At 50.0% G+C, this 17,989-nt stretch overlaps 1 protein-coding gene across 1 annotated transcript in view; it reads left to right on the plus strand.

Moving 5' to 3' along the window:
• The window catches only part of NDUFB11 (NADH:ubiquinone oxidoreductase subunit B11), a 51,785-nt gene extending 42,125 nt beyond the window's left edge, over window positions 1–9,660 (plus strand). The window contains exon 3 of the mRNA XM_055003603.1: window positions 9,479–9,660. Coding sequence (XP_054859578.1) covers window positions 9,479–9,608 — 130 coding nt within the window. The 3' untranslated portion in view covers window positions 9,609–9,660. The remainder of the gene's footprint in view (window positions 1–9,478) is intronic.
• Window positions 9,661–17,989: the final 8,329 nt, after the last annotated feature.

The raw sequence follows: 17,989 nt of genomic DNA on the forward strand, positions 1-17,989 counted from the left end.
GGGAACGGGCAGCCTTGCTTGTGGGAGCAAAAATCCTGTACAGTCTGGTCCAAATACCTGGCTGTGCCAAAAGAGCGACGGGACAGAAAGCTTGGTGGTCCAGCATCCGCCACCAGCCTTCTGCCCACCTTTTCTCCTGTGCTGCAGACTTAGTGGCGCCCTGTGCAAGAGCATCCCTCCATCGTGAACTCATTCTTCCCAAAATGCAACCTTGGCCTCCAGCTTATGAAAAGACTTGTTTTCAGATAAGGTAGACTGATGCTTGGGGGGGTGGGGGGTGGAAATTCACTGCAGTTTAGAGCTGCTGAGAGCTATTTTGGGGTGCACCAGCTGGTGCTAGGTGTATGTGGTGTGTATGTGTATATATATATAGCTGATGGGATATAGATAGACCGAGACCCGGAGCTGAGAGCCATGCTGTTTTGGCTGGCAGGGAGGGGCAGGTTACAGCCCGGCTTTTCCGCTGCTGACGCACACAGAACCTTCTCATCAGAAGCGGCTTGCGCAGCTCCCGTCCGTTTGGAGTCTGCGAATAGACCCTGCAGAGGAACGTCACTAACAAGCAAGCAAGCCTTTGCCCCCTCCTTTTTAAAGAAAAGAACCAGGAGTCCTAGCCACCCAGCTTTGATCCTGTCCTCTTGCAGACCTTGGTTGTCTCCTGAAGCAAAAGCCTCTTTCTTGGCCCTTCAGGTTTTCTTCCTCTCTATGTTACCTAGAGACAGGATTTTGTGAATGGGCTTGGGTGGCCAACAGGCTGAATGAGTTTGTAAGGCTGTAGGAGGCAGTAGGTGCAAGAGCAGTAAAGTTTCCAGCCATCCGTGGGCCAGGATGTACTCTAGTCATACTTCCAAGAGTGCAGGCATGTTGACTCTGGATGAAGAAGTCCACAGATGAAAATCTTACGTTTTTCACTTTTTAAAATAAAAATCCATGTTTCTAGACCTTAAGAATGCAGATGCGTACAGATCTGCCAGGAGTCAAGACACACAGCAGCAGCAGAAATGTGTTTGTGATCCTGCACAACGTATCGGGTGAGGAGAGGGACCGTGGTTTAGTGGTAGGGCATCTGCTTCGGATGCCGTAGTTCCCAAGTTCAAACGTGGGTCTCTCCAATTAAAAAGGTCAAGTTGCGGCTGATGGGAAAGGCCTCTGCCTGAGTCCTCCCGAGAGCTGCTGCCAGCCAGAGCAGGCAATACTGACCTGGATAGAAAAGAGGTCTGACTCAGCATAAGGCAGCTTCCTCGCCGCGCCTTTCTTTTCCTGTTTCTCATTTTCTGTCTTGCGCTCGGCACAGGCTCACCTACACTCTCCCTTTTCTTACTCTCTCCTGCCGCCTTGTCTCCTCTTCTTCAACAGGATCTTATCCCCTGTGCTGTTTAATACCTCTGTGAAGCTGCTGGGAGCTGTCCTCAGGATGTATGGGCTGCAGTGTCACTGATATGCAGATGATACCCAGCTCTGCCTTTCCGCACCTGAGGATGCTAGATGTTCTGAACTGGTGCTTGGAGTCAGTAATGGGCTGGATGAGGGTGAACGAGCTTGACACCTAATCCTGACGAGGCGGAGGTTGGGTTAGTAGAAAGGCTGACCAGCGGCTTGAGATCTCTCCTGTCTTTGAAGGGAGTTATGTTCCCCCCGAAAAGCCAGGTTCGCTGCTTAGGAGTGCTTGACACAGCAGTCACCTTAGACAGTCAGGTAGCTGTGGTGGCTTGGTGTATGTTTGCACAGCTTTGGCTAGTGCGTCAGCTGTGCCACTTTCTGGTTCAGTCTGGTATAGCCACAAAAATCCCTGCCTTCGTTACATCTAGACTTGACTGTTGCAATGCACTCTACTTGGGGCCGTCCTTGAAGAGGGTTTGGAATATGCAGCTGTTACAGAGTACTGTGGCTAGACTTCTGGTCGGCACCAGCTGCCAGGAGTACACAAGGAATTACATAAGGAGTACATAAGGAGTATTAAGGAATTACACTGGCTGCCAATCCACCCCCAAGCCCAATTCAGCGTGTCGGTTTTGTCCTTTAAAGCCCTACGTGGCTTGAGATCGGAGTTATCTGAAGTACAATCTTCTCCCATACATTGTTGCCTGTGAATTAAGATCATAGGAAGAGGCCCCCCTGACCGTCCCATTTGTCTGGTGGGTTCATGTAAAAGGGCCTTTTCAGTGGCAGCCCCACAATTATGGAAGAACTTCACCAGGGAGGTGTGCCCGGCCCCCTCGCTTTCGATGTTTAGGAGGCAGTTTTATTTAGGACGGCATTAGAATAAATTCGCTTTTCTATTTATGGGCAGTCCTAAATTGTGATTTTAAATTAGGATCTTTTATAGTGGTTTTATTTATATTGTAAGCTGCCTCGAGTGCCCTACAGTAGAAAGGCAACTAAAAAAATGTTAAAATAATAACCTTGCCCCTTCCTCACCGTGCATCACGTTTCCTTCCTTCCTTAGGACCTTCCCCCACCCCTTTCAATAAGCCGTTCTTGAACCGCACCAGTTTTACTTTTTCCCCCGGTCCTTGATGACTCGCCCCCCCTCCAATGTTTAGCAACTGTCCCTCTCTGCCTTTATCAACAGCAGCTAGTAGGCAGGGGCTGCGGCCGACCAGCAGACCATTTTCCGCGTCTCTCCTCTCAAGTCATGTGCAATGACTACAACCTCTGGGGGCCGTTGCCCACAACAAAAAGTTGCCCAATGAACGGGAACTGTAGAGGCGGGACTGGGCGTTCCTTGGCACACGCCGGCTTTCCCACTCTTTGTCACCAGCACGCGAAGTAGTGGTGTGAATTAGTGGCATCTGTAGGGAAGGAGAAGGAGGAGGCCCTGCTGTTTTCCTCTCGAGTGTCTTCCCTCCCTCCATTTACCTTTGCTTTTCCCCCAGCTGAGAGAGAGAGAGATGCATTTGCTTGGTAGAGGCAATAGGCACTCTGCCCCACTAGACGCTTCTCCCCTGTGAACAACACCCTCCTGTTCACGACAAAGTAGGATTTCTCGTGAGAAAACATTGGTCCAGCCCGAGCTGCTGCAAGTCCTTCTTAGAAATCTGCGACCGGATTCTACAAGCATATGGAGCCGGGGGGGAAACGGTAATTCCCCGTACCGATCCACTCAATATCCAAAACAAAAGGCGAAATGCACACGCTGTGTTGAATTTGGCTTTTTTTAGGCACAGTCTCTTCATTCATTGCTGAGACAGTTGGCACCCATGCTGAGTGGTCTGCCTTAATTGGAACATAAGGCAGTAATCGAACGGAAAAGACCGATAACACTTTTGGGAAATTGACGAGCAGCTTGATGGGTATACGGAGGAATTGTAACTTTGGTCCCCTAGATTGAACAGAGATACCCTCTCCATAGCAGTGCCCCTCCCCACTCCAGATGCCTGTAAACCTTGGATAGTTCTTAAAGTAAATTCTGCCTTTGCTTTTATTTAACAATGAGGACTAGGAACTTTTATAAAAAAACCAATGCTGGGATTCTTGGAAATATAATACATAATGTACAAGATAGTTTTCAAAAAGTCAAATGCAGTGACTTGTAGTGTTCTCAGAGGCACGAGGGATGTTTTCTTGTGCTACTTGATACTGTCAAATACATGGGTAGCCAAGAAGAAACCTCATCAGCTAGTTGCTGTGGTTGTAGCTTTGGGGCACACTGTCTCTGTGTTACCTTTGGTGGCTTTAAGGGCTTGAGGATCCTTTCTAGCGTTCCTCCCTAAACTCACAAAAATGCGAAGAGGTTGTTTTGTGTTCTCATTCCCTTTGGGAAGCATCTATTACCGGTTGCTTGAAAACGCTGGGACAGAGAGACTAGACTGGTAGCCTCCCTCTGTGCGGAGGGAGAAGGGCTGGGGTCCTTCTCCCTTCCTGTGGGTGTCGAGCGTCTGGGCGTCAGCGGTGCGAAGCCGGCTGTCTCTGTTTGGAGTCTTGGGGAGGCGCCTGAACGCGAGACATAACTCTTCTCTAATTGATGGGGGTCTCATTAAGGAGGTCTTCGGGGAGCTGCTAATGAACTGTGCTGTTACAGCAAGAGCTGCTGATTGCTGAAGTTGCAGAGATGGGGGGGCGGACTTTGGTGAACTGGACCGGCAGTGTTTAGGTGGCAGGGAATGGAGCAGGATGAATGCGTATTGGAGCAAGGGCGGCAGGGATGCCGATTGGAACAAGGATACCTGCTGTTTTATCTCCCTTATTATTTAATACCCTGGCCAGTCAAGGTTAAACTTGCAAGGCACAGCTTTCCTCTCTGTAGCATCCCTGAGCAGGTAGGTCATTTCCCCCGTTTTATCAATAAGAGAACCAAGACTCAGGGTGAGTTGACCCGGCTGAGGCTTCCTTGTGATCTGAAACAAGGGTTCGGATACGGAGAAAAACACGCCAATTTGCCATTCTGATCCATGCAATATTTTTTTTAAAAAATTCCACAGTACCTCTTTATTAGGACCAATCCAGTTGACACAAAATATTGTGCAAGTTTCTGAGCTCACCAGAACTCTTCTTCTGGCTGGATGGCACAACATTTTTAAAAGATGGGGGGAAGTAGATTTTTTCAGGGCACATGTTATAGCATGCCCTGAAAAATCTGCCCCACCCACCGGCTGTTATAATTTTGAATTTTGAGCTTGAAGAGTTCTGGTGATCACAAAAGCTTGCACAGTGGCATGTGCTGGTTCTAATAAAAGGGACTACATGGCTTGCGTTCTTTTGGGATATGGAGACCCTTGGACAGACTCTGGGTCATTTGAGATCTTGGATCAGTGGGCCTCATCCTCTTTTCCTTTTGCATATTTTTCAACTCTTCCCCCCCACCCAAGTTTCCCTTACTGTGGAGGAATAGTGCCCCTTAGTACCCGGGACACTTTAAAATCTTACTAATTATTAATCTGAAAATGGATAACTCTAGATTTCTTGACCTAATGAGGGTCAAGTATCTATAGGGTTTTTTTTTTCCAAAATGCACTGGACTAAGTTGATGTCTGCTTTGAAAGTATCTTTTAACTGGATCTGTCAGCCTCGGGAAGTCGAGGTTGGTTGCAATCGATCCCCTCCTGATTCTTTCCCCGTCTTACTGCCAGTGTTTCTCCTATGTGTGTGGGGGGGGGGAGCCACGTCCTTGACTCTTCTTCTAAGCTTCAGATGAAAGCTTGATGCCATCCTGTTTATATTCCACTTAAATGAGCTGGCGAGGCACATCAGATGTTTGCCGTTGGTAGGGAAATGGTCTGTGGGACGGTAGTGAAAAATTAAACTTCCCCTCAGGCCGGTGTCTCGGCCTCTCTTGGTTGGGAATGTAGTCGTACAGGAGAAAATGATGCGGAGAAATATTTCTGACTTGTTCAGGTGGCTAGTTGCGTTATTCTGGTTTTTGGGGGGGGTGGGGGGATTATCTGGTGAGACAGCTCAGTACTGGAAAGGGATATTGTGGTTTATTTTATTTATTCATTTAAACTTTTTTTATCCCACCTTTCCTTGCAGTTCAAGACAGTTTACAATAGTCGATTAATAACATTTACAGTCAAAACCAACCCCTCCAAATCCTTCCCCTTAACGGATGCCCTCTTTCCAATTTAAAGGGTACCTGCCATTCAAACCGACAAGCCTTGAAGTGCCTCCCGAATATCTCCAAGGAGGTACTCCCCTCACCTCCTCAGGGAGCCTCTTCTACAGAGTATACACTGCAGGGGGGAAGGCTTGCACTCTGTTCAGTGCCAACCTCTAAGAGGTACGGTAGCCAACACACGGCTGCCTGAAGACCATAGTTGGCACACACGGACATATGGAAGGAGCTGGTCCTTCAAATTATAGACAGTTATGCTTTATCCTGCACTCTCGATTGAAGCAGCGATGCCTGTCTCCACATCTCTCCGAGCCTAGTAAATGAATTTTTTCCTGCAGTGCCTTCTGCTGGAAGCCAAAGGGTCCACCCTGTGGTTGGGCAATCGTCTCTCTATTGCGGCCTGCCCTTGTGCAGTGGAGACACAAGAACTGGGGTGGAGTGGGGCAGAAAAGAAGGTGAACGTGTGCATGACATCAGTTGCACGTGTGAAGAATGAAACCGCACACTCAAAAGGGCAATTCCTGACATCCGGAGGAAAGAACAAGTGTGTGGTCTTTAGAGTGGCAGGAAAAGCACCCAAGATTGCTATCTGTTTACAGTAGCTTTATGCTAAATGCTTCTAAGGAAGAGACTTCTGGGGCATCAAAGATGTATTGCTGCTTCATTTGGGCCAAGTGACAACATTTGTCTTCCTCCCGTTCTGTTAACATCTAGCAGTTGGCCATCCGGCCCCATGGATTGCTGTTATTGTTGGGTCACACAATACGCATGCTGCTGTCTTTTAGAAGTTGTATTGCTGTATTTATTGATATTTTTATCTGGTTTTTAAACTAACATGTTCATGTCATTTTATATATGTTGTATTCCACTCTGAGCCCATTCGCAGGGAGAGTGGATTAGAAATATAATAATAAATAATAATAATTTGAGTCAAATGGTTAAACTCCTATTCCCCCATTAGACTAACCGTCCTCCCTCTATCATACAGAACGTTCACAGCCTTTCATAAGCTTCTTATTCTACCCAGGACTCTTTCCGATAGTCGTTCTTCTCGAAACTAAATGCAAATAGTAGGCAGAAGTGGGCCTAATTATTCCGTTGCCTTGTGTGAACTCTCCGGCTGCTGAGTTTACGTTTCGTAGAGCAGGATATTCTCCCCATGTCCCCTGTTTGCAATTTTTCCTGCAAGCGGTCTCTCACCAGGAATGCTGGGACACAGCTAGTTTGAAAATCCAACTCCCCCCATGTAGTATGGACATCTATTTATTAACCATTCGTACCCTGCCTTTCCCCCCAATGGTGAAACTACTAGGGTAGCAGCCAAACCTAAACCCTTCTGGCAAACACCCACCAAACTGGCTTTGTGCCAGTTCTTTCTGGATGGCTGTGCCACCTCCTAGTCTAGACAAAAAATGCCCTCTGATGTCCTTTCCCCCAAAGCCTGACCTGCTAATGTTGGGTTGTCATGAAACAAGAGCTTAGATCCGTGGTTTTCAAACTACAGGGTGGACCACCACCACTCCCAGCTCCCCAGGGGAGGGTGCAAGACAGCTGGAGGGAGCCACGGAGTTCCAGGGAGGGAGAAGAGCCAGAGGTAAAGCCTGGGGCACTTTTCTCGCAGGAGCGCAAGCTGAGCATTGCACCAGCCAGAGCCGCTGTGCTAACTGGGGACGTGTGATACCTCTGACTGATATGACTCACGATTTCTGTATTTTATTAATGGGTTTAATTTGTTTGTATATAGAGTTCTTGATTTTTTTTTTAACCAGCAATTTAAACCTGTGGTCTTGGCTGTAGCAATAAAATGCGATTGATCAAACAGTGGAAGCCACAGAGAGGCCGGTAAGCGCATGGAAGCTTCTGGCCACAGCAGATCCCCTCCCACTACCGCCACCACCACCACCCATTTCCTTGGCCAGCTGGTTTTAAGAGGAGCCCTTTTCTAGACCTCTTCTAACGGCAGGGTTGGAGACCGAGCCTGATCCAGAATTCCATACAAGGACTCGTCCAGCCGTGTACAAGGATTTTGCGTGCTTGCTTGCCTAATGGGGTGAGTTTTAGAAGGGGCTCACAGTTCAAAGTGTGAGAAACGCTGGCTTAGAAATCGGCTTAGTCATAGCAGCAGAAAGGGGGGGGGTGCAGGCTTCTTTTTCCTAGGTTCTGTCAGAGCAGGAAGAGTTTAAAGTGCCCCTTTTTCTTCCCCTCTGTAGAAACTCACCTGACTTCATGCGGCCCGTTTGAAGGGGAGATGGAAATAACAGTGGGGGTTTGCAATCTAGGCCAGGACTCACGGCTGCTCTCTCAACCACCAAAGCAGCTGACTCGCTGAATCTTTATAATTTCTAAATATATATAAAGTTGGGGCTCAAATCAACCTCTTCTGCATATCTGGCTCCCCCTTCGCCACTTGGGGAGCCAGAGCTCATGCGCGATTAAGTGGACTAGCTAGCGTCTGTGGGTCCAGCCAAGGCACGGTGCGGATGATGTTCGGCTGGACTGGACCCTGGCCGTTGTATAGAAGCTGGGCTCAAAACGTCTCCCTTCCCACATTAAGCTGCTTGTCTGTCATTGTGGGAAGCCCTGACGAGAGTCCCCCAAACTGGAGGCGGAACAGAGCCAGGCGAAAAAGGGGGTTGTGCGTCTCGTTCCTGCTGGCGGTGGGCTGTTGACTCCCTAACAAAGCACTAATTAAAGAAAGCGGCTTGGCACTTCATCTTAGCACGCTGTAATTAGTGCTGCAGCTCTGATTGGGTTCACACTCCAGCTCACTACTGAGGGGTGCGTCAAGGCGGTGGCAGGCCAGCAGCTGGGCGCCCTCTTTGCCTGCGCTGCCGCGATGCGCGGCTAGAGGGCGCTGTGCTGGGAGGTGCGTTGTAGGAAGGAAGCGGGGCTTCCGCACAGTAGGGGCTGCAGTGTTTTCTGTCTAGTAATGGTTCTGTTGTGCAGGTTTCGGGACCGGAAGAGCCAGGGTTTTTTTTCTGGGAAAAGAGGTGGCAGAACTCTCAAGAGGGAAATGAGGAAGAAACGCACGGGATTCTTTGAAATCGCATTATTTTCACGCACTATTGCCCAGTATTTTCAAGAGGTGCCGGAACTCCATTCCACCGCATTCCCGCTGAAAAAAAGCCCTGGGAAGAGCCAATCCTGGGATTGATCGTCTAAATTTTGCGTGAAGCTCAGTGCCTGGCACAGAATTCGGTTTTAGCGTTTTGGAGTTTTTCTTGTAGCGGAGTGTTTTGTTTTGGAGTGTTTGTTGTAGTTTAGATATTTGTCCCCCCACATTTCTTCCCTGTGGAAACCCAGAACGGCTTACCACATTGGTCTCTTTTCTTCAGTCTTGTCCTCCCAACTACGTTGCGAGGTAGGTTAGGATGAAAGCAAGCTGAGTGGCTGGCCAAAGGTCGCCCAGCAAGGTTCCGTGGCAGAGTGGGGATTCGAACTGGGGTCTCCTGATCCTAGTCTGCCACTCTAACCGCTGCACATGCTGTCTTGTCCTTAGTCATAGAAAGCAAGTGAACTTCTGTCTCTTCCTCGGAGGCTCTAACCCTGGCATACATGTACCTGGTTTTGTTCGTTTTATTTTGTTGTCACTGCACCTTTCCTTGCTCGAGGAAGTCCAGATTCTGCAGTACATAAACCCCTCCTAGAAGAAAAATCTAGTTCAAGCTCAAACATCGACCTAGAGCAAAGAGGCTTTTTTAAAGGACAGTTTGAAATGCAGCTTTCCTCTGAGTGAAGTTTGGTTTTTCTATTTGGTGCTCTGGCCTAGATTTCCAGTAGCTACTAAAAAAAAAAAAAATGCTAGCTGGGCTCTGGCCTGCTCTGCGAGATGCCTGTCCTTTCTGACCTCTTTCTCGCACGTATTTCTAGGGCCGCAGTGCTGACATTTCCCCCACAGATCACTGTCTCTCTCTTCTCACCCTACAGGATGGACAAGTGGGCCCGCCGAGAAGCCGAACGAAAGATAAAGGAGCGGGAAGCACGAGGGCTCCCCCTCCTTGACGCCAATTACTACGACCCCAGCAAGATTGTGCTACCCCCGGAAGATGAGGAATGAACCTGTTAGTGTCTGTACGCTGAGAATAAACCTTCCAGATTGTCTGCCCCTGGCTGCCACCCTCTTTCTCTTCGGGTGTTGGGTGGAAAAGAATTGGCTAGGCTGCCTGGAAGGAGTGTGATTCTAATCTTTGCGGCAGAGGGGAGGCCATGCTACCTCCTGGGCCGTTGGCTTTCCCATATACCTGCTACCACAGTAGCCACTAGTCACCACACTTAGATGATACTGCGCATGTGTGGTAACAGAAGGGGAACATGTCAGCATTGGGATGCATGCAACCACTGCGCGCAGCCAGACGAGAACCTGCGGACTCTCTCTTGAGGAACAGTTCTTTTTCCTCTTGCATCCAGGAAAGGCTTCAGGGGTGTGGGACTCGAGGCTCTTGTTGGTGGGGAGGAATGGGCAGCTTCCATTTCTGCCGCGTTCGTTGCATCCTGGATATTGTGTAGTATTTGGCCACACCACGCAAGGCTGGCCCAAACCAGACCCTGAGCAGATGGTACTGCCCGGTGGAGTGCTATATTTAGCTCTCTGCTGCTGCTTGTCCTATGTCCCCTTCATGGTAGAGTAAAGGAGCGTCAAATTGGTGCCTGCGTAGCTTGATATTGTCACATCCGTGGCTTTGGCTCTGGGACCCAGTTTTCTAGCTCCAGGGCCTGATCCTTCCAGGCTTCTTCCATAAAGGCCTGAATGTGGTCCATGTGGGGGGAATATAACCCCCCCCACACACACACACACTCCATCTCTGGAACATCCATGTGTTTGAAAACAACGATGGCCTCCATGCACCCTCAGGGGCCTGAAAGATACAGACAGCAAGCCAGAAGAATTATTTCCAAGCAGAGCTCTTGAATCATTATGTGAAATCCACCCGGTGAAGTTTTCCTATTACTGATCCTTCATTCTGGGGAGCAAGAGCGTTACTTCTTAAGCTTCTGTCATGTAGGGACCCTGGTTTTATGGGGAAGGGGGAGCAGCTTTAGTAAAAGGCTTTTTGAGCAGACGATCTAGGAATGCCTGTAGGCAACAGATGATAATAATGATAATTGTGCTTATATACCGCTCTTCTAGACAGATTAGTGCCTCGCCCAGAGTGGTGAACAAGTTAGTGTTATTATTATCCCCACAATACAGCTGTGGAGCTGGGGCTGAGAGGAGTGGCTTACCCAAGGCCACCTATTGAGCTCATGGCAGTAGTGAGATTCGAACCAGTAGAGTGCTGATTCGCAGCCAAATCACTTAACCGCTGTGCTACAGCACATCCACTCATCCTGAAATCCTTTTTTTAAAGGAGAGAAGCTGCTAGCTGAAGGCAGAACCTCGACGGGGGCAAGGAATGTCTGCAGTTGCTGTCCCTTGCCCGCCAACAGGACACGTGGCTTGGAACACAGAGGCCACGCTAATAGGCTGTAACGGGTGGCTTTTTAAAAAAACAAAATAATGGGCCGAGGCCAGGTCTTGATAGCTAAGCGTAGCCTCCCAAGTCTAGGGGTGAGGCAAGTCCGCCTTTGAGTACCAAAATGCTAGGAGCAAACCAGCGGGAAGGGGACGCCATCTTTCACACGGGCTTCCCGGAAGCATTTAGTCAGGCTCTGTCGGAAGCCGGGAACTGCACTAGACGGACCCACGGACTGATCCGGCAATGCTTGTCTTACATTCCGGAAGAGTGATAGCGCTCGACTGGAAAAAATGAAAGACGGTCTGAGTTGCAGCAGTGAGGGCTCGTGCGTGATTCCAGCCCTGAATCACTCTTCCCAGTAGTTGTATTCTTCATGTTTATGACTTGAGACGACTAGGATGGTGCCTGCCTTCTTAGTGCGCGCCACAGCCACCCACCCCTCCCTCTTTGACAGCAGCGTGATGGTGATAATTGTGGAGAAGGCAGCGGCCTTGAGCAGCTCTGGGCTTTGCTTCCACGTGGCAGGCAGCGCGGGGAGGGATGTTATGTGATAAAAGAAGACGCCGTTCCCTGTGCCTTGGGGGTATGAAAACAGGGGCAAAATATTCTCAGAGGCTGAAGTGCGGTCACACCGGCCCTTTGCTGCCACGGCTGTCTTTATTTCTCGATGAGTCCCTACGGCCGTGGCCTTCACAGGGGAGCAGCAGCTGTTGGGTGTTCAGTTGCCACTGGAAGGTTGTAGCCATCAGATTCCAGCCTTTTCCCCTAGAGAGGCTTGAAAAGAGGTAGTTTGGAATAACCGCCGCTGTCGTCTTGGGTAAAAAGAAATGGCTGCTGCGTGCTGTCAAAAGCCGCACCCTCCCTGTGCCTTGACTCCAAGGGAAAGGAAGGCCGTGTAGCCGTGAGTTTTCTCTTAATGGGGGGACAAAGCAAAGGGGGGGCCAGTAGTCGTTTAATAACCACAGATTGGTCACACCATGGCAAATTACTTCAAGGCTAAAGTTTACAGTGGCTCCTGTTTTGAAGATGCAGGCAGTTAAAGGGAGCGTCGTGGTGGGGGGCACAAAGGCAGACCCTAGAATGATTGTGCCTGAATCTCCCACTATTTGATAATGTAAGCTAGCTAAAGTCTCGCCTGGAGTCTCTCGGAGGTTCAGGCAGGGCCAACTCCAGGTCTCGGGGGGGGGGGCTCCAGTGCAAGTGGCACTCAGCACCAACAAGGGGTTGAAGTAGCGGTGCAGCGAGCGTGTGCCCAGACATCTTCTGTCACCTAGCTTGGGCTGCATGCCATTTATATTTTTATTCTTTTTGCAAAACCTCCTTTCTAGATTTCAGAGGTGAAGCTGAGGGGCATCTCCCCCATTCTCCCAGAAGCCAATGAGCAAGGCCTCCATCTAAACATTTTAACCAGCTGCCCCTGGTCTCTGCCAGCTTCAGGAGCCACCAGCATCTATCCTGCCACCTCCTGGAGCAGGGTTAAGAGGCCCTGAAAGATCTCCTTGCTGCCCTGTGGGGTACTCTCCCTACCCCTCACCCCCCTCGTGCTTTATCACTGCACTCTCGAGCACGCCTCCAGATGCTCTGCCTTCTCATCTTTGTCAGTTTTCCAGAGGTTGTGTGCCTTCCCAGCCCCTGAAGAGTTAACGTTCTCTCCTTTTTTCCTTCTCATGCGCGCATTCCGGCTTGGCTTTTATTTTCCTCTCGCTGTTGCCGCAAAAGAGCTTTGCTCGGCCTCTTTTCACTCACTCCCAATAATGCCACCGTGCCTGTGGCCGGAGCCTTCTCTGAGCTGCGCATCTCGAAGGGTTTACAGCAGTGATGAGAAGGCGTTATCCTGCTGGAGGGAGGGAGAGAGAAACGGAGTCTCAAAGAGCAAATGTGACTCACACTCATGCGCGTACACCGCCCAGGCAGCCGGTCGCTGGCAGAGTCCTCTGGGCCACCAAACTTCCAGCCTATTTTCTTCCCCAGCCCAAGTCTGTAACCTAGGCGTCTCCGCTCTTTCCCACCACTCCATGCGCCAAGTTCCCCTTCTCCTCTTTGAGCCGGAGCCCTTGGCTCCGCTCTGCCTTTGCTTTCTTGAGTGCCGTGCTGCCATCTCTCTCCCTGGGAATAGCAGCTCCTAAATCAGGCACAGCTGTTCCCATTCAGCAAACGGTGCTAATCTCCATTCACAGCCATGCCAGAGCTGTGAAATGCATCTTTGCCAGAGTGCTGAAGCGGGCTGTGGCTGCTGTTCTCTTCCCAGTCCCACCCCAGAGGCGGCTGCATCCTGAGCGTGCTTTCAGAGGTGTGAAAGAGACACAGACAGATGGAGGCTGGGAGTTCTGGCTTGATGGAGGAGGGAAAGGAAGAAACTAGGGGGGCCTCGTACAGGTTTTTGCATTCTCTGTTACGAATTATTTGATTGGGGGGGGGGTGCATTCTGGAGGGGATCAGAAAGCTCCCCGCAGTTTCTGGCATGTATCTTGCCACCCGGATGAGCAAAATCTGAAGATTTTCTCTGGCCCAAGCAGCCTTCCTCCAGCTTCACGGAAGAGCCACTTAAAGCCGGAGGCATGTTCCACCCTAAGGTTAGCTGCACGCTGCTGGCTTTAAGACAGGGGCAGAAGAGGGGAGCTCAGACTCCTCCCGGACATCAATCCGATGAAGAGACTGTGATCCTCTTCTGTAGGCCTCTGCAAGGGCTGGTGATTAGGAAATGAGCCTACTGGCTTGGGGAGGGAGATGGGGGAGAGAGTGTGACAGTTTGAAGTCTTTGCAGGAGGAGGGCTGGGGGGGCAAGCAAGTGAGCTTCCTACAGCCAATGGCACGGTGCCAGCCTCTGGGTCTGGTGTTTGCTCGGGTGAAGAAGAGGAGCAGAAGTGGAGGGGGGGCAGTCTAAGGAGCAGCCCACGGGGGCCTGTGCAAGAGACTCGGGATTTCTTTTCAGGCCGCTACTGTGGTCTTGAACAACCAAAGATCGAAAGAGTTGTTTCAATCCCTGCCTGGTTTGACCCTTATTTCGTCTGCTGTTGTGCCTTTACCAAGCTGCTTGGGGAGCAGAAACCTGCAGCGTTTCATTTATTTATTTACTTCCTTTATTCCCAAGAGACACCTGCCTTCTCCTCTCCTCCGTTTTATTCTCACAACAGCCCTGTGAGGTGGGTTAGGCTGAATGTGGCCCAAGGTCACCCAGCAAGCTTCCATGGTAGGGTGGGGATTTGAATCTGGGTCCCCCAGATCGTAGGCCAGCGCTTTAACCACTCAGTCAGGCAAGCTGTTCAAGGCAGAACTCCAGTGACAGACGGCAGCCCTCCGTAAGTCTTCTCCTGTGTTCTCCCTCGTCCCCCTCAAATGACGACTTTATCCGCAAAAGTCCCGCTTCAGTCCGGATCTTCCCGTCTGGGCTACCACTCGGTGAGCTTGACGCCCAGCAACCTCATCTTACACCTTCGGCGACAGAGACAGCCCCACACATCAATACTCTGTCATGGGTGCGGCCTCAAGCCAACTCTAAGTCCCAAGAGGAAAGCTCTGCCTTGAATGGCATCTCTGCCGCACCTGTTGGATTTCTGGCTTGTCACACGGCTTTTACAGGCACAGGAAAACAAGCCAAGGAGCTTCAAGATTGTGACTGTCCTGCGCCCTCTGAGCTTATCCTAAGCCACAAATCTCACTGAGTCCCAAGGAAATTGGCCCCAGTTTATATGGAGTAGAAGCCAGAGGTAAAACACGTTTCTTCTGTGTATTTGGGACATTTTTAGGGGTGCAGATTGTTACACGACACTCCGTTGGACCAAGGTTAAATCTGCACTTGCGGAAGGGATGGGGAAATTTCCACCAATTCCCTCTTCTCTCTGCTGACCTCTGCTGTAGTTCCCGAGGGTCTCCCCTGTAGCAGCATTGCGGGAGATCAGGGGACTGCACCGAAAGGGGGGAAGCAGGAACGTTCTGTGCCCCTGAAAAAAGTGCTTTACACAAGTGGAAAATTTAGTCTGGATCCAACCCCTTGTGTCCCATCCCCCTGCCCCTCGCAATAACCAGAAATGATGCAATCCAGCAAAAGCTTTGCAAACTATAAACGAGCAGGCAGGGTAGCCTGTTGATATGCGGGGAGGGGGCCTGGACTGTTTCCGTGCCTTGAACTGCAATGCAATTTGCAGAATTCAAGTGTTGAAGCATCTCAGGGCATGGATGAGGGTTACTCACCGGGTTTAGACGCTGTTAACGGTGCAGGAGGTAGGCTGGCAACAACAACGAAAGCGACCCTGCTTCCAGCTCAGCGTGCTTAATGTGGATGATGGGGAAGGCGAGGGCAAACCACCCCGTAAAATGCCTGCCAAGAAAACGTCGTGATGTGACGTCCCCCATGGGTCAATAATGACTCGGTGCTTGCACGTTACCTTTACCTTAATGTGGATGAAGAGCCAGTTTGGTGTAGTGGTTAAGCGCAGCAGGACTCTAATCTGGAGAGGCAGGTGATTCCCCACTCCTCCACTTGAAGCCAGCTGGATGACCTTGGGTCTGGCACAGCTCTCTCAGAGCTCTCTCAGCCCCACCAACCTCACCGGGTGATTGTCGTGAGGATAATACCTTCATAAACCACTCTGAGTGGGCGTTAAGTTGTCCTGAAGGGCGGTATATAAATCAAATGTTGTTATTATTTTACTGTGTGATATAGCTGGGCTATAGGTGTAGCCAGACTCGTCTCTGTGCCACTCTGTCCACATATTAATGGCGGTTGGCCTTACAGCACTCTTGCAAGGCCCACAAGACAATATGTGTGAAGTGCATTCAACACTGAAAGCATTACGTAAACATAAAGCAATTATATGCATCCTTTGCCTCGTTGGCTCCAGCAGCAGAATATAAAATGTGACTTTGGGATTTGAAGAGCATATGAATGGTCATCTCTCAGTCTTGCTACAGCTCAGGTATAATCAAGGCGGCGTACTGGTTAGAGATCCTAGGAGACCCAGGCTTAAATCTCTGCTCTGCCGTAGAAGTTTGCTGGGTGAATTTGGGCTAGTCACACACGGAAATAGCCTAACCTACCTCGCAGGGTTCTTGTGAGGAGAAAATGAAAGAGCGAAGAACAGTATCAGATGCTTTGGAAGAGAGGAAGGGAAAGCAATTAAATGGTTATCAATTAGTCAAGAAAAATGTCCTATCCCTTTAAAAAAAGAGGTAATGAATAGAACTGGGCAATTCAGGCTTTACAGAGTATGAACTTGCCTCTGCCTTCCCCCTCTGCATAATTGCGTGCTCAAACTGATACAAAAGACACAGCTAGAGGACCCAGTTTAAAAGCTGGAAGCCCTTAACTGCAGTTACGTTTCTGGTTTTAAGCTTATATCCTAGCACTCGCCTTCCCTCCAACACGTCCCTCCAGCTGTGTTACGTGTTCAGCGCTCTCCCACCTCTCACCCTGCCATCTTCTAGGAATGAACGTCCTCAAACTATTCCTCCTATCCGACCTGTGGCCTAGCACTCGGAAGGGAATCCAGGAGTCTTGCCTGCTCCCCCCCCCCTTCTTACAAGAGGGACCCAGTGGTGTATCTCACACCCGCTGAGAAGCATGCTGTACAAATAGATTTGCAAATGACACATTCGCCGGGATGGAGCCTCGCATGGAGTTGCCGAGCCACCTTGCATGCGGCAACCCACAGAGCTTTGGCAGAAAGGTCTGCACACCCCTAAGGAAATACATCGCAGGTGCAAAAGCCTGCTTTCATGGAAGAAACCCGACAGATTCAAAACATGCACTCAACCGGACTGGTTTATAATGTAGGCTCATACATAAACTGGAGGAGGCTCATACAGCTGCAGTGGCTGTTGGTAAGTGTGCCCACCCACCCACCCCCGCGACTGGGGTCCATTCTAAAAAAATGTAACATTGCGGCCTTCACAAAGACTACCAGCTACATAAAAGGCCCAGTTGTTTACAAGAAGAATGGTATGCTAGAGACGCTACTCATAGGCACATCTGAGAATACAGATACAGAGAACCACACGGAATTACTTGTGCACAGATACATGGGAGTGGCCTTATGGGAGGCAGGATTGCATGGGCTCTGCCCTTCCTAACTCCAGTCCTTGCCCTTGGTCCATCCATTCCTGCATCCCAACTCCCTCCATCTCATTCTCCCCCTGCAGTGCCTGATCCATCTCTTTCTACAGCTGAACTTCCCCTGGCTGGCGGTCTTCCATTCCCCCTTCACTTTATCCCTGCAGGGGATTGAACAGAGGCGATTTCTGCTTCTTCCCAGCATTATGATTCTGTGAAAGCATCCATCAAGTGTCATGTTGACATACAGGGCCACACACAGCGAGGGGGAACAAGGTGCCTCTGTGTTGGTGTGTGCGGGGTGGGTGGAATCAATACCACAACCATTAGCTAGTCTGATCTGCTTCCAAATTCCAACCATTAGCTACTCTGATCAGCCTTCTGATCCCAAATTTGGAAAGCAACTCCTGAGCATAAAACAATCCATCTATCAATCCTCCTCAAAATGGACAGTTTACAGGGGCATGCAGTCGTACACGCTCAGGCACAGAACTTCCCTATAATTCGAGCCATCCCTGCTGCTCCGAAGAGAGAAAGGCCCCTTCCATATCCCAGCTGGGCCATCAAGACTACATCCCCCCTACCTTTGAGATTCCACACTGCACACCACCAATTCACTCCGATGCACCCCAAAAGCACCGAGACATGCACATACTCTCAGCCCCGAGTCGTCTCCTACAGCTGCGGCGGCGGAGAGCTTCTCAAAAGCCCATGCAGCTCCACACGACACACAAAACTCCACACCAACAGCTGTGCAAATGCCACAGAGGAGCCTATGGAAAGCATGCTGCACAAGAAAGAAGCACTGAACAACACACGGGCATGACACCGCCTTCAGTGCCATTCTTATACTGATGTGTGCATGCTGCTTTGCAAACACAGAGAAGCACACCTTCCCTTTTTTGCCCCTCTTCCCCCCACATGTGAAATCAC

Source organism: Eublepharis macularius, chromosome 19 (genome assembly GCF_028583425.1).
Source record: "Eublepharis macularius isolate TG4126 chromosome 19, MPM_Emac_v1.0, whole genome shotgun sequence".
NCBI lineage: Eukaryota > Metazoa > Chordata > Lepidosauria > Squamata > Eublepharidae > Eublepharis > Eublepharis macularius.